The 27,199-nt window shown below is 48.4% G+C and overlaps 1 protein-coding gene and 1 long non-coding RNA gene across 2 annotated transcripts in view; both read right to left on the bottom strand.

The window, feature by feature from the left end:
• Positions 1-27,199, bottom strand: part of LOC125756919 (uncharacterized) — a 496,701-nt gene that overhangs the window by 418,339 nt on the left and 51,163 nt on the right. The gene's annotated exons all lie outside the window — the stretch shown is intronic.
• LOC119383530 (atrial natriuretic peptide-converting enzyme) overlaps positions 1-27,199 on the bottom strand; it is a 283,080-nt gene that overhangs the window by 232,097 nt on the left and 23,784 nt on the right. Inside the window, exon 3 of the mRNA XM_049411982.1 lies at positions 20,913-20,942. Within this exon, the coding sequence (XP_049267939.1) occupies positions 20,913-20,942 (30 nt within the window). The remainder of the gene's footprint in view (positions 1-20,912; positions 20,943-27,199) is intronic.

Genomic DNA, 27,199 nt, shown 5'->3' on the forward strand with positions numbered 1-27,199 from the left:
AAGCTAAGCTCTATAAGAAAAAACACCCAAGCTTTGAGTTTTATTTTATGATGACTGATAAAAACACGAGTAAACTAAACAAGACAGAAGTTTAGAGAAAGATGGAGGTGATGAAAGACCCATGAATAGGGAGCGTCGCTGTGGACATTCTCTTCAAAGCTTCTTTATCACTACAGTAAGCTAAGCTCTATAAGAAAAAACACCCAAGCTTTGAGTTTTATTTTATGATGACTGATAAAAACACGAGTAAACTAAACAAGACAGAAGTTTAGAGAAAGATGGAGGTGATGAAAGACCCATGAATAGGGAGCGTCGCTGTGGACATTCTCTTCAAAGCTTCTTTATCACTACAGTAAGCTAAGCTCTATAAGAAAAAACACCCAAGCTTTGAGTTTTATTTTATGATGACTGATAAAAACACGAGTAAACTAAACAAGACAGAAGTTTAGAGAAAGATGGAGGTGATGAAAGACCCATGAATAGGGAGCGTCGCTGTGGACATTCTCTTCAAAGCTTCTTTATCACTACAGTAAGCTGAGCTCTATAAGAAAAAACACCCAAGCTTTGAGTTTTATTTTATGATGACTGATAAAAACACGAGTAAACTAAACAAGACAGAAGTTTAGAGAAAGATGGAGGTGATGAAAGACCCATGAATAGGGAGCGTCGCTGTGGACATTCTCTTCAAAGCTTCTTTATCACTACAGTAAGCTGAGCTCTATAAGAAAAAACACCCAAGCTTTGAGTTTTATTTTATGATGACTGATAAAAACACGAGTAAACTAAACAAGACAGAAGTTTAGAGAAAGATGGAGGTGATGAAAGACCCATGAATAGGGAGCGTCGCTGTGGACATTCTCTTCGAAGCTTCTTTATCACTACAGTAAGCTAAGCTCTATAAGAAAAAACACCCAAGCTTTGAGTTTTATTTTATGATGACTGATAAAAACACGAGTAAACTAAACAAGACAGAAGTTTAGAGAAAGATGGAGGTGATGAAAGACCCATGAATAGGGAGCGTCGCTGTGGACATTCTCTTCAAAGCTTCTTTATCACTACAGTAAGCTAAGCTCTATAAGAAAAAACACCCAAGCTTTGAGTTTTATTTTATGATGACTGATAAAAACACGAGTAAACTAAACAAGACAGAAGTTTAGAGAAAGATGGAGGTGATGAAAGACCCATGAATAGGGAGCGTCGCTGTGGACATTCTCTTCAAAGCTTCTTTATCACTACAGTAAGCTAAGCTCTATAAGAAAAAGCACCCAAGCTTTGAGTTTTATTTTATGATGACTGATAAAAACACGAGTAAACTAAACAAGACAGAAGTTTAGAGAAAGATGGAGGTGATGAAAGACCCATGAATAGGGAGCGTCGCTGTGGACATTCTCTTCAAAGCTTCTTTATCACTACAGTAAGCTAAGCTCTATAAGAAAAAGCACCCAAGCTTTGAGTTTTATTTTATGATGACTGATAAAAACACGAGTAAACTAAACAAGACAGATGTTTAGAGAAAGATGGAGGTGATGAAAGACCCTTAATAGGGAGCGTCGCTGTGGACATTCTCTTCAAAGCTTCTTTATCACTACAGTAAGCTAAGCTCTATAAGAAAAAACACCCAAGCTTTGAGTTTTATTTTATGATGACTGATAAAAACACGAGTAAACTAAACAATACAGAAGTTTAGAGAAAGATGGAGGTGATGAAAGACCCCTGAATAGGGAGCGTCGCTGTGGACATTCTCTTCAAAGCTTCTTTATCACTACAGTAAGCTAAGCTCTATAAGAAAAAACACCCAAGCTTTGAGTTTTATTTTATGATGACTGATAAAAACACGAGTAAACTAAACAAGACAGAAGTTTAGAGAAAGATGGAGGTGATGAAAGACCCATGAATAGGGAGCGTCGCTGTGGACATTCTCTTCAAAGCTTCTTTATCACTACAGTAAGCTAAGCTCTATAAGAAAAAACACCCAAGCTTTGAGTTTTATTTTATGATGACTGATAAAAACACCTTGATTTGTGATATCTCCCGGGGTTGACAAAAACTCAGTGGAAAAGGTAAGCTGGTGAATTAATAATATTTAAAACTCTATAAGTGAACGCACGAGCGCCTAGCTCAGAACGCGTCGCTTACGTGCCCGATAGTAGTTACTGTAACATTTCTGCTGGTCATGACCTGCGCAAAAATCGGAAAAATTACACAACACCTCGTTTATTTATGCGATAGACTTGTGATGTCGGTATTCACGCATTTTTTACTGATGACTGAAAACTATTAGTTATGTGAACTGCTTGCGAACGTTTGATCCAGTAACTTTGGCACCGGCTCTCTGCAGTGCGACGCATCCCTGTCGTTGAAATAAGTGACCGAGGTCCTCGGCACACGAGATGTCGCGGGAGCGGACGTTTCCACTAGCGGTCTTCGAGCATGAGCGCGGGCGCGTATGTCCCTCCTACGCACTACGACCCGAACGAGAGAAACGCGAAAACGCCGAATGGGCTGAGGAAAAAGGAAACAGTCCGTAGAAAAAAAAAGAAAGCGCGTTGGGGGATACGCGTCGAAAGGTGAGATAGGGAGGTGGGCGTTTCGCTGACCCAGGCAGCACGCAACGCCGGACCAATATTGGTTTTACGGCGGCTATGCGAGGCCCACTCTCGGCCTAATGTTGCCGGCAGTGAGCCGTTGAATTTGGCCGGCAATACTGGGCCGTTTTGCCGCCCTTCATCTGATATTGGGTTTTCAGTGGCAACATTCGGCCTGGTTTGACGCCGTCCCGCCGATCTCGGCTGAGCCAATGGCTTTCGTCGGCAAATATTGGACCGGTTGTGCCGTTCTACAGCCTATGTCGGCTTAGCCGTTGGCTTTCACCGGCTAAATTGGGCCTCTTTTGCCGCTCTTCAGCCCACGTTGGCTTTCAGCAGCTGATATTGGGCCAATTTTTCCGTCCTTCAAACAGTGTAGAGCTCAAGCACAGTCTTTTGCCGGGAATATTCGGCCCTTTTTGCCGCCCATCTGCGCTCGAATTTATTCGATGTATCAATCGGACGTCGAGCGTCCTACGTACGCGTTTCATTGCCGGAACATCGCGCGTGCGCGCTTCTGAGTAATTTTGTTGCTGTGATTTTTTTTGTTAAACACGGGATGCACTTGCAATGCAATAGAGCATTAGGCGCTTGAATGTTTCTCGCCGAAGCTGCAGAAAGCCGCTATATAGATTGATAGCCCCAATAAGACGGTGCATGTATCGTATCGTGCTAACGCCGCACGTACGATTCGGGGCGCGAAGTATCGCCGATTGAATACTCTTGTTAGTTTATGCTATGACAATGACTAACAGTTCTCACTAGCACAGTCAATTTTCTAAGAAAAAAGGTAGCCTTCAGCATAATGCCTGACTCACTCTAGATGGCCAGTTCGTTGACCAGTTGTTCAATGGTATCAAAATGTTGAAGCTTTATAACACATACCATTAACTTCATGGGCCAAATTTAAAGTACTTCTGTCTCGTAAATGTTTTTCCATTGGTCGGCCGACTTCACTAATATATCCGGCATCAGGATTCGCCCAAACATTCACGCACGAATGGTTTCAGAGGAAGAAGTTCTATGTGATACTAATTTTGTGCATAAACCGAACCTGACACCATATTTAGAGTGTTATATCCTTTACATCCTTTCAGCCGCTGTGTGGCGCGAGTACTTATAAACTACCCGAATGGTTTCCTGTCCGTGTGTACACGTATTTACACACGCGTGTGTTGTGGTCAAACGTAACAAGTACATAGGCTTCCAAAGCAACGTCGAGCGGCGTTACTGCTATTATCGCGACAATGGGCATCCACGGCCACAACACTGCCGCCTCCGCTTCCGCGCAGAGCTCTCGGATTGCATATGTCGTGCGTCACAATGTAACTATGGCTGACTAGCAGTGTTCTAAGCCGAATGAGGAGCGCATGCGCGCACGTGTCCTTGCCGCCGCGGCTGGCAAATCCGGCGACAAACCGCCTTCGCGGGCACCGTCTGCCCCCAGTAACGCATACTTCAACCGCGCGAGCATTGCACCCCAACTTAAAATAACAGAGAGCTGAGCTAGTTGGTAAGTATTCATTCTAAACAGAGAGGGCATGCAAACACGGACACAAGAAAGAAGTCAGGACACCACAAACGCCGAACAACAACTGAAGAGACGCACAACGGCTGAAAAGAAAGAAGGCACGAAAACTTATCTGGGCATGCCCATGCAACAGGCGAACCTATCAATCCGGCACGTGTGGCGGTCTACGTGGAAGATAACTGTTAAGGCATTTGATTTCATCTTTATGCAAGTTAATCGACGGTTGGCTCACGCATACGCTACCACTATTCTCGATATGCCATGCTTCAATCATCAGGCGCGTTTCTTCATTTCTATGCCGGTACAACACTGCGCATTCATCAAATTTTGGCGTGCACTTACAATCTCGACAATGTAAAGATAGATTAGAAGGTGAGCCTCCTGTTAGCGATCTTGCCATTGCCATTGGTCCGCCGACTTCACTAATATATCCAGCATCAGGATTCGCCCAAACGGGGTGTCCTGACTTCTTGTGTCCGTGTTTGCACGCCCTGTCTGTTTAGAATGAACCCAAACTTAAGCTTGGGCTCCCTATTTGCTTCAGTGATGTCACCCTTGTGAAAGTTGTAAAAAGCTGAACAAGGCACGTTGCTGAACTAGTCGGTTCATTACTTGAGAAAAAATAGGTATGGCGCAAAAAAAATTACACCATCTCGCGCTAAAGGGGACCATGAGGCGATGCGAAGCCGGAGCACTCGCACGATCGCGTTACGTTGGCGTTCGCTGGACATACTACCGACCTCGGCCATGCTACCGACCTCGCGTCATGAAACGCGAAGAGGAACGCTACGCGCATCGTGTCTTCCCTCTAGCCTGGCCGTAAATTCTCACCGAGCGAGCGGGGAACGCGGTCGACAGGCGCCGCGAGAGGGAGGCAGCGTAGAAGAGGAGAGAGAGGGGAGGAGACGCGCATGCGCTCATCGCAGCGTTGCGCAGGAGAGAATTTCGGCATGTCGAGCCACTGACCTCCATTAAAAGGCTGGACGGCGCATCCCCGCTCTGCGAGGCGGGCGGTTGTGAAGCCTCCGGAAGGTCCCTTGTTTGTCCCGGAAGCTGGCGTCTTCTGTTCGTCTTAGTCGCGCAATTCAAGTATTCTCGGGTGGAAGCTCTTGTTATGATCGTTTTTTTTTGCTTTTTTGCGGAGTGCTGCAACGTACAGCTAGCGCGTACAATAAACTGCGATTACGCATCACTTTAGACGCCGACGAACGCTACACGAAAGATGACAGACGCCGCGCTGCCAACGTCCGAATACGGCGGAGTGCTGCAATGTACAACTAGTGCGTACAACAGACCCTACGACTACGCATCACTTTAGACGCCGACGAACGCTGCACGAAAGATCACAGACGCCGTACTGACACCGTCATAATACGGCGGAGTGCTGCAACGTACAAAATGCGTAAAAAGTAATACAACTTTGAGATACTTACGCGTGAAATATCTTCCCTGACGACTTTTCCGGTCGATTCGCACAGTTTACTGCGCTACCGGCAGGCATTTCTTTAAAAAAGAAGAGAAAAGCTCTCGCGCCGGCAGCAATTGACTGGTGATGGCGGTGGCTTCCGGGACAAAAACGGCGGCTTCCGGTGGCTTCACGTCCGCGTGCTCGATGCGCCATCCAGCTCCTACTAGTGGAGATCAGTGTGTCGAGCCCGCGTTTCAGAGGAGGAGTGGAGAGGTGGAGGGGATATGGGGAGTGGAGGGGGTGGAGAGGAGGTGTGCGGAGAGGGTTTGCGCATGCGCAGTAAGGGCGGTCACGCCGCACACCACCATCACCACCACCGGTTTGAACTCCGCTATTGGCCTGGTGTGCGACCAATGGCGGCGCTGCGAACGGCGCCTGTATGACGTCAGAGCGGGGATTCGCGCACTTTCGTCTGCTACGTAGGCCCAGCGCCGTGTTGAAACCACCGTTGCGGTAAATCTCAACAAAAAATCATTTCAATTGGTTATCTTGCGTATGGTGGCTACTGACGCTGTTCGAACAACCGTGCGTCTGTTTTTAAGGTTCATTTAGAACTACAGCTCTTTGTTTCGTAGAACTGCGGCCGCTTGTCTCCGCGGCGAGTGCTGCGCAATGGTGAAGTACTGCTCTGTGCCTCAGTGTGCTTTGTCCGCTCGTGAAAAAGGCGTTAGCTTTCACAACTGTTCTAAGAACCCAAAGCTGAAGAAGTGGATAGTCAAGCTCAGTATGGGAAAGCGCCCCACGCCTTCATCGACCGTATGCAGCAAGCACTTCGCGGACACGCACCCACCGTACGCGCCACTCTTAGGTAAGCTTGTAACCGCGTTTAAACGCCTCGCCAATACTTAAGCCGTTTATTGCACGCAGGCTATAAGCATAGGCGACTTACACCAGGTGTGGCGCCGTCCCACAACGTGCCGCAAAGGCTCCCAGACAAGGAGCCGACGACGCGGCCTCCGAATCTCCTCGCACGCAAGCGCGCCTTGTGAGCTCAGCTGAGCGGTGCTGGATATCTGAGACTGCGGCTGCATTTGGATGGTGTACATACGTATTTTACTTATGAAGGCAAGCGCGCGCCCAGCGAACTGCTTATCACAAAGTCATAAGCGAAACCTGTTGCCGCTGTTTAGTGCACATTCTCTAGAAGTTTTCACCTGAGGCAGACACTTTTTAAAAGCGGAGCTCTTTAAGCTTTTCGTTAGGCTGCGTTGCATGAAACTCGACCCAGCTTGCCTTTGCCACGTTAATCTCTGTGGCCCTGTGCGTGGTATAATCAGCGATTAACTATTTGTTGTACTCTAATACCCATGCGACGGCCCTGTGCGGTATTAATATGAACTACGACGTAATATCGTTCTCACTGAAGCAACATTACGGGACAAACTACGATCATGGGCATCGGCAGCGGGGTGAGCAACAAGGCGGCACTTGCGCACTTGTTTGCAAGACGAGAGCTGCGTCGGTGATGCGATTTCCGTTGACGGCTTCGACCGCGCATTCAATAACGTGGCCTGCATCGTACACCGCCTCGCCCTCGATGAGGCACCGCGACCTTTCACAAGCTTTATCTATATACTTCTAGATGCTGGAGAACGGCACGCTTACTGAAATATCGAAACACCCAAACTAATTAGTATCGTAAGGCGGAAACAAGATAACGAGCGAGAACACTCATAGTTTCACTTTCTTACCAGCAATGCGGTCGGTGGCATCGGCGCACTCGTCGGCCATCCGGGGGATTTCTTGGCCCTGTCGATTTGGCCGCAACTAAAACAAGCTCAATATTACAATCGAAAACATTCGTTGCAGGCGTTAGTTGACAGTCGCGAAGCTGTTCGTTCGACAAAGTTCCCGCCTGAAGCAGACAATCCGCATACAGGAGCGGCGGCTGCTGCAGCGCGGTTGAGAGCGGAGTCCCCGCTCTGACGTCACACGCGAGAGAGCGCCACTGCAAGATTTCGAGGCCAATCAGATGCTAAAATGATACAATGATAAGAACCAGCACGTCGTAAAGACACGTTTTTTTTTGTTAGAATGCTTCCAAACCAACTAGCCCACCGATAATCCTTAACGAACTTATCTGACAAGCACGTGTGTGATATTTGTTTGTCAGTTCGCGTTTTCACTTCGTCGCCGTCCTTTCTGTGCCATACCTATCTTTCTCAAGTAAAATCTCGTTCAACGATTGCTTTCCACATGGTTTTAGAAACAGTCGCATTTAATATTATTATATTGCACATGAAATGCGACAAAAAATGCGGTTCCAACGTGGTGCACGCGAAGTTTTCATGTAGCGACACGTTGCAACAAGCGATGCATTGAAAATTCGACGAACGGCATGCCGAGAGAGGGCACGGTGGGGAGAACGCACAACATTGTCGGAGGCTGACCCGTGTTCCGAAGAGTGAGTATTTGACAGCGAAACTGTCATCAGATCACAACGGCAGTGGGGTAATTGTCCGCCGCCGGTGTCCGTAAAAACTATCGCGCGGAATAAGAAAAAAATAATCGAGAAAAAATTTCAAGCCATCAACCAGGGCGACAGATACCACCGGTGGTGCGTGTTATTCTTTGCTTCCACCCACCACCTACCTAGCCCTTGGTCAGCAGCCACTCTGTGCTCTAGGCCACGGCTCTGGGGACAGTCATGGTGTTTTGGGCGCTTATATACAGGGTGTCCCAGCTATCATGCAGTACGATTTAAAAAAAGAGGAACGGCGTTACGCGAAGCAAACGTACAGCATATTGCTCCTTGTACAGTGGAGTAGCCACTGTTATTTTTTTCTTTAATGAGGTTTAATTAATTAGTCATAAATATATTTCTAACTCGACAAGTACTCGCCTAATTGTCAAAATGTCAATGAGGCGTATGTAGGCCTCCTTTTTTTGCCGTTCATCGACTGAGTGGAACGGCCTGACCCGTTCTACCGTTGATATCACCTGCCCATCATCATTGCTGAAAAGCTTAAGCACTAATTTATTCTTATGTTTATATGTGGCTACTAATTATATGCATATGTGGTTATTGTGCATATTTTATGAATGTATGTATTATTGTTTATGTATAATTTTTGTATGTATAATTGTGTATTTATTATTAGTATGTATATATGTCACTCATTTGTAAACCCACCCCTTATGTTACCCCCCTTGAGGGGGCCTTTAAGGAAATAAAAGTGAAGTGAAGAGGTGAAGTGAAGTAGGCATGTTCAAATGGCATCTAACTGCGCTACTTTCAACAACGTGCTAATTGCGCGCTCATGACGTCGAAAAAATTTACGCCATCAGATGGCAAAGAAAAAAAGTTCCGTCAACGGACATCGAACCCACGACCGCTCTGTCCGCAACAACAGATGCCGGACACGCTATCCACTGCGTGAGGCTTTACAAACGCGCCTTTTATATCTACCACTCTCTCGGTCGGCGGGGTGGTGTTGCCCTCTGGGAGCGGTAAAGTTAAGTAATTCGTCATTACTGTGGCCTCCGCGATTAATACCTGCAACGCGTTACACGTCCGTCCTATTCGGCGCGTTTTCAATGGAAGTTCAATGTTGTCGATGCCTTAACACACCACGAGGTGGCGATCTTAGCCCAAGCGTCGTAAATGCGTCGGCCTCGCTCATAGTATCACGCTAATCCAAACCAAAGATAGCTCTGCGACGCCCGCCTGCCTCACCTGGCTGTTACACCGCGTTCCCCTCTCACGCGCTCGCCCCGAGAAAAATCGCGGCCGGGGGGGGCACGACGCGCTTTGCGTTTCCCTCTAGTCCGGCCGTGGTGTTCAATCACATTTTAACATGCCGTGGGATGGCGACCAAGTTCTGCGTCTAATATGCGGCACTCTTCTGGCATCACACCTCGTTCTCTGATTACGCTTTCACCGTTAACTACTACGGCTACAACAAGGGTTTGTTTAATCATTTAACATGGATGTTAGTCGTCGGGATGGAGATGTACCACCAATCATCAAAGTGGGTGCATCCACGTTAAACGGTGCAATAACTGCCAGACAACAATATACACTGTGCAAACACTCTGATATCAATGTACAGTAAACATTCAGTTACTTCTGTAAGGGCACGCTTTACTTTCGTTTTAATCCCATTCCTATGACGGAGGGATCAACCATGTTTTATTTTTTTATTCACGGTATGTTTATGCTTTCGCACCGACTATCGCTAGTACATTCGGTCGTGCGTGAACACGCAGTCTCGATTTCATGGCGCGGCATCTGTTTGTTGCTCACAAACAGTTGCCAATCTTGTTTGTCAACTTTTAAGTGACCGTTCATTATTCGCTCGTTTATTGCCCACCGGTGTGGACCAAGTTAGAGCTGTTTACAGGGAGGTGCTGGTACATAAAAACGATGCTGATGTTCACATGCCGGCGCGCTTCTTTTTCTTTTTTCTTTTAAGAGTCGGGATATTTGATTGGATTTAGGCGGCGATAAGATGAAGATAGTCAGAGAGTTTCTTCTGCGGGTAAGGCACGAAGCGCGCCCGGGCTCGAGCGTTTGATCGGCATCAGAGGTGATTCGCGTTTTCGTTTTGTTTGGTTTTATAAGTTCACATACCAGATGTACTGTTCTTGCGAAATTCTTGCTGTCGTTCGCAAAGCTAAGCAGCAAAATTGGCAGTTCAAGAAACAGTGGACAAGCGTAACGACGTGGTTTTGTATCGCGCTTAGAAGAGGATAAACTATGTTGTATATAATTGCGCGACTTGTCAGAAACGGTTCTTGACCACGTAAAAATTTGTCTTCTTGAGGTAGTTGTTCTATACACGGAGCGACAGAATTTTTTTTTTGTTTAGTTTTTTTTACTATTCGGCTTTCATATTGCTCATCGTATACGATACACCCCGCTGTCTTACGGAAGTTGTAACCTCATGACAAAGATCTCGCCACGTCCTTTTGATGTAGTGTTCATTGAATGTTCGGGTTTTACAAGGCTGGTACAGAGCAATAATTAAATCTATGATGCCGGTTATACCGCCGCGAAGTGAAAGGTTTCTCGTCTGCGCTAATACCGGTATACATCAACTGCAGCGATCACCGTGTTGGGCCGAGCTACGAAACTAATTGTTAGACCAAACACATCATATTAAACTATAATAATAAAACAACTCAGGTGGCTACTCGAGTGGTACTTTGATGTTTTGCACTTTACCGGACAGTTTGTCGGACAGTTGACAGTTTATATTTGTTCGCAAATCTGGTCATATTTGATTGACATTCGACTGCGTGGAACAATGGGAATTCTGGATATATTGCGGCACTTGCCGATTTAGAACCTGTAACTTAACACAAACGATGTACCTTGAAGAGTGCGCCCAACCGCAAACACTCCGCGTTTGCTGATGCACGTCGCATACTTCTTCTGACAGCAGTTTCTTTTTTATAGTTGTTAGAACACCAAAAACGGCACAGTGGTTTCTCGTTGACCTTTCGCTGGCTGACATCGCAATAAAAGAGAACATAATCCGTAGGTCGACCTAAAACACGCAAAAATTGTTCGAAATCGCCACTCATCCAAGCACCAGCCCGCACACTCCGCGCCGTCGCGCACGAGCCAGAAAGGAGAAAAGCGCTGGTTGCCAGTCCGGTCCTCCTCGCCTGATGCAACGGTCTATAAAGGGCTCTAGAAATGGCGCTCTTCCAGCTTTCGCTGTGACTGTGCTGCGTGTTCCGCGCAGGCCTGGCGATTTTTTTTTTTTCGTCTTCTTCAACCTCCACCCCCCTCCCCCTCGTTCAGCGTGATTGTCGCGATACTCGCTTGACCAGGCAGGGTTGGGTAGCCGTTCCGACGGAGGGATAAACGTTGTTGCGGGAGCAGGATTTTTCGCTCCGGCCAGCAGAATTCTTCAAGAAGTGTCGGTGTGGACAAGTGTGGTGGAAAGTGACAATCATGGGCGAGACGGATACGCGGCAGGATTCCGGCACATTTTCGGCAGAGATCACCGCAGCGAGCCACCAGTGGCACCGTGCTACCATATTGTCACGGAGTCGTGACGTCGACGAAGGCAGCAGTCAGCGCGTCCAAGATGAAACTCTTTATTTGGCCGAGCTTGTGGCCGGGAAACAGTCAAAATACAGCAATACGCACTGTACACTGATAGCGGCGAACAGAGCGTCGGCCGTCGAAAAACTGATCATGTGTGCTATGCAGGATGGCCCGAGCTGCTCGGGCACACGCGTTTGCTCCGAGCTCGCATTACGGCGGTCATGACAGGAAGACAGTGCTTGGACAGTGTGGAGCACGCGATAACAGCGTTGATAAAAACGGCTACAAGAACGAGCACGGTGTCACAAGCGCATGTGCGGCATTTGCGGTGGTTTTTAAAGGAACACCGCGCGCGAACGCGTCAGCGCCGCCACTCTGACAGCATTTTGACAGTGCACCGACGTCAGCGTGATTGTCGAGCTATCTTTTTGCGAACTGATCATCGCGCCTCCCACGGGCGTGTTCGTGGGCGTTTGTCCTCTTTCGGAAAATTCTTTTATTCCACGTGCAACATGGAAATTTCCACTCTCGAAGGCAACGAGGGCGCACACGAAGCACTGTGGAGCAGCTCGTTTCGCTTCTCTGGAATATTACAGATCAATAAATGGAGAGCTTTGCTACACTTACATTACACGTCTGAAGATGTTTCTGTAGTAACGAATCGGTAGGAACAATGTCTTCACAAACAAGTAAATAGTAACGTTTCTCGCCGCAAATCCCATCAGGGGCGCTTGCTTCATAGCTGTGAGTGGTACGTCATGAAAGCGGTGAAAGTGAATGCGTGACATCGTAGCCACGTGATGATATCACCTTTAGTTCTTCGTGCGTGTGTGCATAGTCTGTGCGATTAGGCTCATAGATGAATCGTGCCGCTCGCTGGCGTGGCGTCGTGAGCACTGGTCCTCGGCAAGAGCAAACGCGGTGGGCGGACCCGATCTTCGTCACAGGCGTCTGTCAATCAAATTGATTCACGCGCGAACTCGGGCACAAACTCGTTCATTCTGAAAAGGCCCCAGTTCAACTCGTGACTGTCATAGTGCCGGTGGGCCTGGCAAGTGTTTCATGCGGTGGACGCTACTCAGCAGCTTCTTTGCATGTAAAATAATTTGGTCAGCTTGCACTACTTGTGCAAGGCTTTGGGCCATCGGAGGAGCTTGTGATCACCTAGCTTCTTCCGGCTTTTTACGTGGCTCGTCTACTCAGTATGCTTGGTCTGCTTCGGAGTCATGACCGTGTGAGTTCGGTCTCAATACTGGTGCTATTGATGAGGTAGGTCTTAACATGATATTGAATAGTCCTTTCTTAATTGTTAATGTTTAATCAACACGGCATTAATTACTCTGGTTTATTCGGCAATGTTTTAATTCGTATAACGGTAATTAGCATAATTCTATTTAGCACGATCCTAATTAACGCGATCTCGGTGAGTAAGGTATTGATTATGTTGGCTTTAATTACAGGTTCCTAATTAGCATGGTCTTAATCAGCTTATTCTTAGATTTACACGGCTTCATTAGCATGTTCTCAGTGAGACGTGGCTTAAGTAGCTCGGCCTTAGCATGATTTGGTTTAACCAGCTTCGTCATAGCATGCCTTGACTTAGATAGGTATACCGCCCAGCCAATTAGCTAATCAGCCGCGCGCACATGCTCGGGGAGCGAGCAGACGAAGAAGAAGAGGACCAAGGGGGCGCGCGCCGGCCGAGCAACGCGCTAGGATGTACAGACCAACCATGGTGATTATACACGTGGCCTCGGCGATTAGCTCTAGCCGCGGTGTTGTAAGGCGCTCGCTCGGAACTAATCTCAGAGACCGCAGTGCTGATTATTCTAAAGGATGGATTTCACCTTCTTGTACTCTTAGCGCGTTCAAAAGGGGGTGTCGCCAGAGCTCGGAAAGATTCCGAGTTTCGCCAAACTTGGGCCATCCTGCATAGCACCCCATGGCTGCGACGTGTCGTCTTTCATACATCAGGCATCGAAATTTCCAGAATTATCACTGGTGGTCTCGTAAGCTCTGGAATAATCAAGGCTATTCGTGTCCTGCGCGCAATCTTAACAAAGTGATCTACCAAAATCGCGACGCTTCTCAAATTCTGCGGCGCGGTATGCGTCGAGCGTTGTTAACCATACGTGCGTTTCAAACCCGAATACATCAAAATAAAACAAGAAGCGGGCGTGACAATGGCCCCCTCTGAAAAAGCATCGTCCCGATGCTCAATACAGAAGATGGAAGTAAAAATGAATGTAACGTGAAAGAACAACAATGAAGCAAGCAAAATCAGAGTCCACAAGTTCCTCAACGCGCACGACGTGAACGACTTCAGGTCGTGCTGTGCGCCAGAGTTTGTGATACCGTCCGGAACAACCTTGTGGTCCAGTGCACCGAGACGTCGTAGCACCTTGTGTGGCCCGAAGTATCGCCGAAGAAGCTTTCCACTGAGTCCACGTCGGCGTATCGGTGTCCAGACCCACACACGGTCACCTGGCTGGTATTCCATGTGGCGTCGCCGAAGATTATAGTGATGGCTGTCGATCCTCTGCTGGTTCTTGATAAGCAGGCGGGCGAGCTGTTGAGCTTCTTCGGCAAGTTGCAAATAAGTGGCGACGTCGATATTGTCTTCGTCGGTGGTAGCTGGCAGCATTGCGTCGAGCGTCGTTGCCGGGCTCCTTCCGTAGACCAACTTGTACGGCGAGAACTGCGTCGTTTCTTGTACTGCCGTGTTGCATGCGAAGGTCACGTACGGAAGGATGGCATCCCACGTCTTGTACTCGACGTCGACGTACATAGCAAGCATGTCGGCGATGGTCTTTAGACGCTCGGTGAGGCCATTGGTCTGAGGGTGGTAGGCGGTGGTCCGGCGGTGGCTTGTATGGCTGTGTAGAGCGCGCGCAGGAGGAACCGAGAGCTACAACATCTGGTTAGGAACTGTTTATTGTTTCCCAAAAGCGCGAGCAGGCGCGCGGGGCGATGCGAAAGGGAAAGAGGAGAAATAGGAGAGAAGGAGCGCGGTTCCAGTTGTCCCCTCTTCCCCGCGCCGCCCGACCGGCGTCGGCGGCTTAGCAAGAGAGTTTTTATTTTGTGTCCTTGCGATGCCGCAGGCGCCGGTTTCGGGGCGCGACGTAAGAGGATGCGCTACAGAGCTCCCCCCCCCCCCCCCCCAAGTGAGGAGGCCACTGCGACGAACGATTACAATTGCCGCGGTCAAAGCGGGCCCCAGTGAACCCTGAGCGCAGGATGGGATTGGGCTGAGTGACAAAGGGACAGAGGGGAGCAGGGCGCAGTGGGGCAAGACGCCGAAACAGAAGAGACCGCGTTTTCACTGTACGCTGGCTTCAGCCGCTCGAGTGCTATAGTCTCACGCGATCCATTCATGTCCACCACAAAGTTCGAGGGGAGGCGCTCCAGCACGGGGAAGGGTCCGAGGTAATGAGGCTGCAGCGAAGCACGCACAGGCCCGTACCGCACAAACACGTGTGATGCTCTTTCCAAGTCTGGCATGATGTAAGCTGCCCGGGCTGGGTTTGGACGCGTCGGCTGCGGTCGGAGATTCCGGAAAGCTGTGCGAAGCAGCCTCACGTATTCGCTGGCTGTAGGAGCACTTGGGGTTGCTGTGGCGTCGAAAAAGTCGCCGGGGAGGCGAAGTGTGGTGCCATAAACAGGCTCTGCTGTGGCTCCCGACAGCTCTTCTTTGTATGCCGATCGGATGCCCAGAAGAGTGAGGGGAAGTGTCTCGACCCATTTGTTTCGGGACCCGTGCGCTGTCAATGCCGCTTTGAGGTGCCGATGAAAGCGTTCGACGAGGCCGTTTGTTTGGGGGTGGTAAGCAGCTGTTCTCAAATGGGCCGTTCTGAGGAGCTTTAGAAGTTCTGCGAAGAGCGATGACTCAAACTGACGGCCACGGTCAGTGAGTATTGTTGTCGGGCAGCCAAACCGTGCAACCCAAGTGGAGACGAACGCTTCGGCGACTGTGGCTGCTTAATGTCAGCAAGTGGCGCTGCCTCGGGCCACCGGGTGAAGCGGTCAACGCATGTCAACAAATACCGGTGGCCTTGACAAAGTGGAAGCGGTCCGACAATGTCAACGTGCACCACCGCGAACTGTTCATCAGGTTGCAGGAAGCGGCGGGGTGGCGGTACCGGGTAGCGGTGAACTTTAGCACGCTGGCAAGGTGCACACGCGCGCACCCAATCGCGAACGTCCGCGTTCATGCGAGGCCAGACGAATGGAGCCGCGATGAGCTTTTGCGTTGCTCGAATTCCAGGGTGGGCGAGATTGTGCAATGAGTTGAAGGCTTGCTTGCGAAAGGCGACGGGTAGAAATGGCCGTGGTGTGCCTCCTGAGGTGGAGGTATCACAAACAATGGGTACGCTCTGAAAGGTCACTGGCTCCAGTTGCAGAGAGGTCGTCGCGTTGCGCAGATATGTCAAGTCCGGACAGCTCTCTTGCGCTGTTGCGAGCTCTCGGAGGTTGAATGGAAACGAGGCTGTCAAGCTGTTCGAACGACTGCGCGTGACGGCGTCCACGCGGCTGAGAGCGTCCGCCGGGGCGTTATCACAGCCGCTGATGTGTCGAATGTCCGTCGTAAACTCCGATATGAAGGAAAGCTGGCGTACCTCGCGTGGAGTGTATGTGGACTCGGAACGACCGATTGAGTAGGTCAGGGGCTTGTGATCGGTGTAGATGGTGAACAATCGGCCTTCGAGCAGGTGGCGGAAATGGCGCACGGACAGGTACATGGCGAGGAGTTCGCGGCCGAGCACACTGTAGCAGGTTTGGGCGGGGTTCATGCGTCTAGAGAAGAAGGCAAGAGGTTGCCACTCTCCATCAACTTCTTGTTGAAGAAACGCTCCCACCGCCGAGCTCGATGCGTCGGTCATGAGCGCCAATGGAGAGTCCGGATTTGGGTGAACGAGGAGGGTGGCTTCGGCCAAGGCACGCTTAATTGAAAGAAAGGCGTCCTCCGCGGCACTGTCCCATGCTAGTGGTGTGGCAGACTGCTGTTTGCCGCAAAGCAAACGATCGAGCGGTTCCAGTAGCGCGGCACAGTTTCTTACGAAGCGTCGGTAAAAATTCACCAGACCAAGAAACTGGCGGAGCTTGGTAAGCGATGTCGGCTTGGGAAACTCTACAATTGCATTCACTTTGTCGGGAAGTGGGCGGATGCCGTTGGTGTCCACATAATGGCCGAGGAATGCAAGAGCGTGCACTCCGAATTCACTCTTCCCGCTGTTGATGACAACTGTCAAATTGACAATTGCCAGCCTGTCAAAGAGAAGCCGGAGGTGTTGCACATGCTCTTCGAAGGACGAGCTTGCTACAAGCAAATCGTCGACGTAGGCAAACACGAACGGTAGTCCGCGTGTCACTGTGTCAATGAAGCGCTGTGAAGTTTGCGCAGCATTTCGGAGTCCGAATGGCATACGCAGATATTCGAAAAGCCCGAATGGTGTCGTTATGGCTGTTTTGGGGATGTCTTCTTCAGCCACGGGGATTTGGTGGTATGCACGAACAAGATCGATTTTGGAAAATATTGTGGCACCGTGCAGAGCAGAGGTGAAATCTTGGATGTTGGGCAGCGGGTACCGGTCAGGGACGGTCTTGGTGTTCAGGAGCCGGTAGTCTCCGCATGGTCTCCAGTCACCTGACTTTTTAGGGACCAGGTGGAAGCGGGATGCCCAACTGCTGGATGACGGTCGAATTATGCCAAGTTCCAACATGTGCTCGAACTCAGCACGGGCCACTTTGAGCTTGTCGGGGGCAAGGCGCCGTGGACGGCAGAAAACAGGTGGGCCGGATGTTATTATATGGTGCTGAATGTCGTGAGCAACAGGTTGAGTCCAATCTGGTGGTGATGTCAGGAATGGGAATTCATTTATCAAGGCGGCGAACGGTTCTGAGGCTACTGCAGCGCAGGATGGTGCCACGTCAGTAGTTGCGCCCGCAGCGATGCCTTGGACAGACAGGCTCGTGGCTGAGTCCAGGAGACGTTTGTGTCTGAGGTCGACGAGGAGCCCATGCTTGGCAAGAAAATCGGCCCCTATTATTGCGGACCCGACGTCGGCGACTAAAAACACCCACCGGAACAGTCTGCGAAGGTTCAGCGTGAGGGAACGTTGTGCGTACACAAGAATGCGAGTGCCATTTACAGCTTGAAGGTATAAAATGGCAGGCAAAGTACGTTCTGACCTTGCTGCAGGAAGGACGCTGACCTGGGCTCCGGTGTCGATGAGGAATTTCTGTCCTGTGGTGTGATCGGCGACGTGGAAGAGGCGACATTTCTCGAGGCCCTGACCGCTTGTCGCCGCTAGTGGTCGGCCGGCGGGTTTCCCGTCCAAGCGCATGGCAACAGGCAGTGGCGGGCTTCGGCTCCAAAACGGCGATGGTAGTAGCACAATCTTGGGCCTGTAGACTCACTCCGATCACGTTCCCCGGCACGGTGGGGGGTTGAGGATCGGCCACGTTGTCGCGAACGGCGTGGAGCATAGTCTTGTCGCGTGGCTGCCACGATTATTTCTTCGAGCCTGTCACAGAGGTGGTCGATGTGGGAAGGCGAGGTGGTAGCGGTTGTCAAATTAGAAGCAGCACATGACGACGGGGGTCGTGTAGAAGGAGTGCTGACGGCAGCGACTTGCAAGTGCTGCGTCGCCACTTCCATGACTTTGTCGGCGAGTGCGGCGAGTGACGGTAAATCCATAGTGGAAGCGGTGGCCAGCACCATTTGCACGTTGGACGGCAAGCGTTGGAGAAACAGCTCGCGTAGCACAGCATTGTCCATTGCGTGGGCGCGCGAACCGAGGAACCGCATCATCTGACGAAGCAGCTGCGTGGGCCTCCGGTCGCCGAGCTCCGCAGTTGAGAGCAACTGTTGAATTCGTGTCCGTTCCGATGCAGCGGTTCTTTCGAGCAGTGCTGCCTTGAGTTCGTCGTAGGGAGCTGCCGGGAGGTTCGTCCTGAAGGAAACCAGTATGTCGGAGACCTCTTCTGCTGCAGCAGGCGGCAGTGCACTGACGACATGGTGGAATTTTTGCAGCTGCGATGTTATACGGCTGATTCGGTTCGATGTTATACGGCTGATTCGCGGCGTTTCGGTTGTTAAATGCTTTTTCTCTTGCCACTTTTTTTCGTTTTATCGTGTAAACGTAGAACGAAAATAAAAACATGATGGATTGATTGGTTGAAATGTTGCGACCCTTTCGAACGTCTCCAGCCAGGATTCGGGGTGTCCACACGGAGAACTACTGAATGTCTGCGGCTCCCTGGGCGGCTGCATCACTATCAAGGCAGGGGACGCTGCGGCCGTTGTCGTACCTGTTTTCTTCTTCGCTGTGGCTTTGGGCTTGCGCGGTAGGGGTCCGTATTGTTTGGGGGGGGGGGGGGTAGTCCTTTCAGTGTGCGGCTGGCTCGACTATCGCTGACGGTGTCGGTGTCTTCTTCGCGACGTGGGCTTGGCTCAAGGCTGGAGGGGGGCGTTCGGTACATGAAACGGGGAGCACCTCCACCAGATGTCATGGAGTCGTGACGTCGACGAAGGCAGCAGTCGGCGTGTCCAAGATGAATCTCTTTATTTGGTCAAACTTGTGGCCGGGAAACTGAAAGTCAAACTACAGCAATACACACTGTACACTGATAGCGGCGAACAGAGCGTCGACCGTCAGAAAACAGATCATGGCTGGGACGCGCCGTCCTTTAATACATCACGCATCAAACTTTCCAGTCTTATCACTGGTGGTCGCGCAAGCTCTGGAATAATCTAGACTATTGCCGTCCTGCGCGCAATCTTAACAAACTGATCTACTAAAATCGCGAAGCTTCTCAAACGCTGCGGCGCGGTCTGCGTCGAGCGTTGTTAACTGTACTTGCGGGTCAAACGCGAATACGTCAAAATAAAACAAGAAGCGGGCGTCACAATATTGGACTTGCTCGCCTCATATAAGGCCACGTGTTGGCTGCTGTTGCTGTCATCAAATATTTGTTTTTTTTTTTCTTATCGCCCATTTGCTATTGACCCTCATTTTTTTCTGTGTTCTGTTACTATGGTGCGCTTACATTTTTTATTCGCTCTTCCTGGAGGAAAAAAACGTTTCGTCGCAGTTTATATTTCCATACAAAAAAATTTCGAATTAAAGGACCGATGAAACATGGTATTTATTTTTCTCTTAAGTGAGTTGCGAATTCTCTGATCAGGATGAATACTTTGCTTCAAGGGAATGAACATGACCTCAGAAGGAGCATGCCATCGAGTGATATGCGAGAACGTTGTTCTGATAAAAAAAAACTTGAGAGCCGAGAATGTCCTGACCTGTGTGGCTGGCACACCAGGGGCCACTTGCGTTACTATATCCGGCTCCTTTAGTTCCTCTCCACATTTCAACACAATTTCGAATCCGTGCCTGAGATACGCACTGATGCTCACCTCGGCTGTTCTAGATTGCCACATTTTCCCCTCCATCGATAAAAGATATTCGGCTTCACTCCAAAAACGAAATAATAGATAACGTTTCAGTCATATTTTTGCTGCAATCGAAAATATTGGGGTTTTTTTTCTTTTTTTGCTTTTCGTACCTTTTCGACAAACTAGCAACAACAACAGGCTATTCACGAAAACGGACAACCAACACCATCGAAATTCCCAGTTATACTGAGAAACACAGGCGGGATGGCATCTATGAGAGTATGGATATTTTTAACGGTCTGCCACAATTGTCATTACATAGGCTCTAAATCGTGCTGGTCAGGAACTTCTCACTGTAGTCGCTTGCAGCCCATAAAAAGTACCTTTACAACAAACAGCTGCGTACCCCTGAAATATAGTCCTTGTTACCTATATGTCATTAGCTAACTCCGATTCTGCCCACTCAAGTACATGTGGAAAGCACAAATGCATCCGTGAGGCAACAATAAATAACAAGAAAATTGTTAGGGTTTTACGACCGAAACCACGATATGATTATCGGGGACGCCGTTGTAGAGGACTCCGCGAATTTCGACCATCTGGGGTTCTTTAATGTGCACCAAATTATAAGTACACGGGCCTCAAGCACTTTCGCCTCCATCAAAAGTGCGGCTGCCGCGGCTGGGATTCGATCCCGCGACTTTCGGGCTACCAGTCGGGCACCACAACCACTAGACCACCGTGGTGCGCCGTGAGGCAATAGCTGGACCGATTGGAACAAAGTTTTATGGCACTGGGAGACATAATCTCCAGTGACTGCACGGCGCAGAATATTCATCTATGGCATGCGATGTTTACACAAATTCCAGGAAATCGACAAGTTGCGTATTCAGTTCTTGGCATACCAAGGTGAAGTCGTGCAGCAGGCGTACCTGTGGTCCTTTCTCCCTCCAAGAAGCGAACTGAAAAAGACAATCATTGTGTGAGGCGCCTTATACTGACGCAAGGAGATTTATGCGTGTTCATCGGCTTTATCTGTGGATATGTGGTCCGTCAAAGCTATTTTTTTACTGCTAGAAACTGGGCTTATGTAAGAAGTGTGTTACATGGCAGGGCTACTGTTCTCTGAGAGGGATTCTGAACAAAGAAAACGGGGGGAAAAGACGAAAACATCGAAATGCCACTCGGAGGACGCGACTATTCCGATAAACAGTTGGTTGCGCTTTGGATTATTGCGAGCTGCGCATCGACAGCCGTGACGTCAAGTGTCCTCGCGGCGGAATCAGGTGCCCGCTTTCCTCAACGTTACTACACTAGCTTCAGTTAGAGTGTACTAGAACAGGGGAGTGCTCGGAGCGGCCGCAGCGCCAATGTACAGAAAGTGAAACCCTGAGCGTTTCGGGATCAACCTACGACCATGCCAATACAGTCAGAGCCGCCCGCCAGAACCTTCGCGAGAAAATTCCTTCCCAAGCCGCATCATGTCAGAGAACTTGGACTACCGCGACACTGCCAACTTCATCCACCAGAGGAGAATGAAACAGCTTTCTCTGCATAGTCTCAGCGTGGCCAAGGTCGTAGACCACCACGACACAGTCAATGTCATCCCCCAGAATGGTCATCGGCAAAGGTTCAAGCCAAGCCCCAGCGTCTACAGCGACATAGCGAACGACCACGGAGACATAGCCAGCTTCGGCCACCGGAATTATATTTAACAAATTTCCATGCGAAGTTCCAGCGTGGCCGACAAAACAGTCAGTGCAGCCCACCAGAGACAGAAAGAACAGCTTGCCCCATGAACGGATGTTGTCTCTCTCGCTCACTATAACATATATATATATATATATATATATATATATATATATATATATATATATATATATATATATATATATATGACTCATTCCATATCAAGTGTACCAGGTAAATTTCCGACCATCTCCGATCATGGTGAAAAAAATTGGGCTGGTATGTGTGCATGTGAGAAGTAGTTATTGAGGCGTTATATTTCGAGAAAAAAATTTGTGTTGCCTAGACGGCGCTTCGAACTTGGGGCACGGAAGTGAAACTGTGTCATACATAAAAATTTATATGAAATCACTGGTTTGAGCCATTATTATAAAACAATTTTTTTCTTCCTTTCAAGGCGCTGCTCTTTCATGACTATGATAGTTCATTCTTTTTTGTTTCAACTTTCGTTATTTTTCGCCTAGACGAAATGTCGCAAGAGGCTGCATGTTTAGCATTTCTTAGAAAGAGCAGGAATTTTTCCGCGAGTAATATATTCACATTGAGGGCTCTGCAGGTTCCTATAGTAAGTGATAAAAATACCGCGGGATCGAAAGAAGAAGAAACGTTGCCACAATATTGTGACAAATTTGGAAAAAATAGCGTTTTGACCCATATTGCGGCTTCATTTTCACAACGTGGCGGTCCAAGTAAAAATATGACTTTTGCATCGTTGTATAGTATGCTTTGTGGGTATGATGTACAGGAAGTTTGAAAAGAGTAGTTTTTGGTTTAAGCGAGAAAAAATTTTCTAACTGAACAACCACAAGGTCGTACAAAGTTTTCCTTTGCCTCGCCTTCACTGCATAGCACGTCAGCGGAGGATTCCAGCGGGCGCCTTTTCCCAGCAAATAATGCAAGTCATACAACTGCTTGACACTTATTTTAGTAATACTACTGTATATAACGTCAAAAATGGCGATAGTACTAAAATTATGGAAAGGTACGGACCATCAAAGGGCAGGCAATAATCAACCGCTTCATCGTCCAAACGGGCAGACTTATAATGTAGTCAATGGCCTGCAGAGCTGTTCTAGGGCGTCGTGTTTAGCTTCTGATAATTAGGATACACTGTGTTACGTAATAATTAACGGCATAATTATGCTAGCGTTTGCTTAACTTGTTTTTATGATCTTTCAGGTATAGGGCACGCGTTGGCTTATACCTGAAAGATCATAAAAACAACTTAAACAAGCTATAGCTTACTTATGCCGTTAATTATGCCGTTAATAATTGCGCAAGACCATGTATCTTAATTATCAGAAGCCAAACACGACGCCCTGGAACAGCTCTGCAGGCCATTGACCACATTTTAATTATGCCCCTTTGGACGATGTAGCGGTTCAATATTGCCTGCCCTTTAATGGTCCAAGGGGATAGTACCGTTCCATATTTTTAGCCCTATTGCCATTTTTGACGTTATATGCAGCAGTATTACTAAAAGAAGTGCCAAGCAGTTCTATGGCTTGCATTATTTGCTGCGAAAAGGGCTCCGCTGGAACTCTGCGCTGACGTGCTATGCAGTGAAGGCGAGGCAAAGGAAAACTGTACGACCTTGTGGTTGTTCAGTTGGAAAATATTTTCTCGCTTAAAACAAAAACTACTATTTTCAAACTTCCTGTACGTCATACCGACAAAACATATTACAGAACGATGCAAAAGTCATATTTTTACTTGGACCGCCACATTGTGAAAATGAAGCCGCAATATGGGTTAAAACGCTATTTTTTTTTTCAAATTTGTCACAATATTGTAGCAACATTTCTTCTTCTTTCAATCCCGCAGTATTTTTATCACTTACTATAGGAACCTGCAGAGCCATCAGTGTGAATATATTACTCGCGGAAAAATCGCTGCTCTTTCTAAGAAATGCTAAACATGCAGCATCTTGCGACATTTCGTCTAGGCTAAAAATAATGAAAGCTGAAAGAAAAACGAATGAACTGTCATAGTCATGAAAGAGCAGCGCCCTGAAATTAAGAATAAAATTGTTTCATAGTAATGGCTCAAACCAGTGATTTTATATCAATTTTTATGTACGACACAGTTTCACTTCCGTGTCCCAAGTTCAAAGCGCCCTCTGCCCAACACAATTTTTTTTTCCGAAATATAACGCCTCAATAACTACATCTGACATTGACATATACCAGCCCAATTTATTTCAGCACGATCGAAGATAGTCGAAAATTTACCTGGTACACTTGATACGGAATGATCCGTATATATATGCAGTGAAACTTCACTTGAACGAATTTGAAGAGACCCAGGAAAAAATTCGTAAAAGTGAAAGGTCGCTAAACTGAAATAGTTGTGTTGGAACTTGTTATCAGGAGCTAAATAAAACCTTAGCAGTTGTAATGAAATTTGCACGCTTTCATTTGCAATGTAGCTTATTTGACTGTGAATTTCTGCTTATTTAGTATGTTTTGAAGAATGCAGTAATCTTTTGCTGCATGCTGATTGCGCTAATTAGCCCCATTCTAAGTAACACCTAACTATTTAAGTCTGACTTTATTGATGCCGGGTTAATTAAAACTATTCCAATTAAGACAGAACTCGTAAATATCGCGTTAATTAGGACCTCACTAATTAAGACCTGGCAAATATATACCATCCGCATTGAGACCGAGCTGACGCGGTCTTCCCAACGAAGCACACCGAGCAGATTGAGTTGAAGTTGAGCCACGTAAACAGCTGAAAGAAGCTAGGTGATCACAAGCTCCTCTGATGGCTCCAGCCTTCCACAAGTAGTCCAAGCTCACCAAATTATTTTACCTGTAAAGACGCAGCTGCTTAGTGTCCACCGCATGAAACGCACGACATTCACACCGGCACTATGACAGTGACGAGTTGAACTGGGGCCTTCTCAGAATTTACGAGTTTGTGCCCGAGTTCGCGTGTCAACCAGTTTGATTGACAAACGCCCATGACGAAGATCGGTTCCGCCCTCCTCGTTTCCTATTCGCCGCGAGATCGGGCTATAGGTGGCAGCACCGTCGCCGCGTTTGTGTGGATAGGCGGTCGGCGGCGCGTATACAAACGTACGCAGCGGCGCTCCGCCGTAGGCGGTTTGAGTCGATTGTCGGCGAATAAAGCGCGTGGACTGCTGCCTAATGGTGATGCATTCGCCCTCCATCGCCACATGAATGCACGAAACCGGTCTAACGTTCCTATTACGCGTGAGAGAAGCGCAATCTGCCAATCAATGGGGTACTGGCCTTCGGTCACCTTCGTGTTTTGCACTGTGCTCGACGTTTTTTCTTGCTTTATTTGCGCATGTTTCAATTGTGTTTTGCCTATACCACAATAGAAATAGCGTTGCGTGACCGAGTCAATTAAGTATTTACTTCTTGCTCTAGCGGCTACAGAAAAAGAGAGCCGGTATTTCTGCGTAATTAGATGAAGTAGAACTTTGTGCACTCTGCTTTTCTGTTCGCATGAATACGCGTACTGCTATAGAAATTAGTGGCTTCATGTCTTTTTTACCGCTAACCAGCCTCCGCAGACGCTAGTTCATGCTTTGCGGTATCACGAGGATTTCCAAATCACCAACTTTTCACGGGATGGTGTCGCTAAAATTCTGCATTCACACCTAGATATTTAGTGCTCTTTTTTTCGTTTAGGACGACGTCAAATGCACTATGTGGTGTGCTTGAACGACAAAGTGGTACCCACATTGAAATGATTTTGGCGAATGGACGGTACGATGGTTAGACATAGCGTCATACCGACACGTGCACGCACTCACTTATTAGAGCGCACATAAGTCTTGTAAGGCGAAATGCTTATGTATATCGTGTAAGCATACGTACAAGCATTTGATAGTGTGCTAGCACAACGGAATAAGCTGTAATCTGAGGACGTGCATGACGTACGCACACATGCGAACACGGTGTGGCTATTGTGGCTAGCAGATGACGCAAGGAGGCATCCACACTACGAGGTTTCGCCCGCTCGCCGCTAGGTGCCGACTTTGCTCCATCTCGCTGCCAATTGCCAAGGAGCAGTGCTCATGCCGCAACACCAGCGAGCGGCACGATTCATCTCTAGCTGAATCGCGCAGACCATGCGCACAAGCACGAAGAACTAAAGGATATTTCTTCACGTGGCTACGATGTCTCGCATTCAGTTTCACCGCGTTCAAGACCTACCACTCACAGCCGTGCTGCCGCCATGAAACAAGCGCCCCTGGTGACATTTGCGGCGAGTAATGCTACTCTTTGCTTCTATGTGAGGACATTGTTTCTACCGATTCGTTGCTGCAGAAAAATACTCAGACGAGTATTGTAAGCAACAGAAACTTGCCCATTTATTTGTCTCTAATATTCGATATAAGCGGAACGGGCTGCACGAGAGAGCTGCGTGTACACCTTTGTTGCCTTCGAGGGTGGAAATTTCCATGCTTCAGGTGGAACGAAAGGAATTGGCGAAGAGGTAGCGCGACAATCACGCTGACGTCGCTGCACTGTTCAAATGTTCACTAAGTCCCGGCGCTCATGCGTTCGCACATAGTGTTCCTTTGAAAACTGCCGCAAATGCCGCGCATGAGTTTGTGGCGACATGCGCGTTCTTGTAGCCGTTTTTATCAATGCTGCTATCGCGCGGTTCGCACTGTCTTCGTGTTATGACCGCCGTAGTGCGAGCTCGGAGCAAATTGGTGTTCCCGAGAAGCTCGGGCCATCCTGCATAGCGTCCCAGGTGAGATTTACAGACTTCCCTCCTTGTGGTGGTGCGTAAGTGCTGCTATCTATGGACACAAACGGTTCACATCTCAGTTGCCCCTTTAATCGCGGGCACGGTGTGTTACACTGTGGTCGCGGGTTTGCGCGCCTCCGGCTGAGTGGTCACCTGTGCTCACGCGCTTATCTCTAGAAGAGGTTCAACAGGTGGCGATTTCTACGTGTTGTGCTCTCATCGCAATGGTTGTGTTGAAGCCATAGACCGCTCCTTGCTGCAGCCGCGTTTGGTGAAGGAGTGAGGTGCTAGCCTCTCTTCAAATGACACACCAATTTGTTGCGATCGCATTCAATGTTTCGCCCTTGCGGCGAAGCTGTGGATTATTTCAATTCTTTATTCTCCGCCGCATCACAAGTCTGCTAATTTGCTCAGCTGGAAATTGAGAGTTAAATTGCAAGCGTAATTTTGGAGGTAGTGGCGGTGCCGTTGAGGCCAACTCCAGTTTTGGTGAGAGGCACAATAAGAGGAGTAGTTTTGCAGACGCATCGCTTGTCTACAGGGCGACAAGAAGGATGCTTGAAAAAAAAAGCGAGAAACGAAAGAATGAAAAGCGCGAAAAAAGTTGCCCGGCATTAGAACCCACGACCCTCTGAACTTGCGGCAACGTGGCCTGGTCGTTTCGATACGCCTCAAACCTGTTCCATCTCGAAAAACAAACACATCTAAAAATTACTGCCTCGTGATAACTTGAATT

The sequence above is a fragment of the Rhipicephalus sanguineus genome, chromosome 1 (assembly GCF_013339695.2).
Source record: "Rhipicephalus sanguineus isolate Rsan-2018 chromosome 1, BIME_Rsan_1.4, whole genome shotgun sequence".
NCBI classification, from domain to species: Eukaryota; Metazoa; Arthropoda; class Arachnida; order Ixodida; family Ixodidae; genus Rhipicephalus; species Rhipicephalus sanguineus.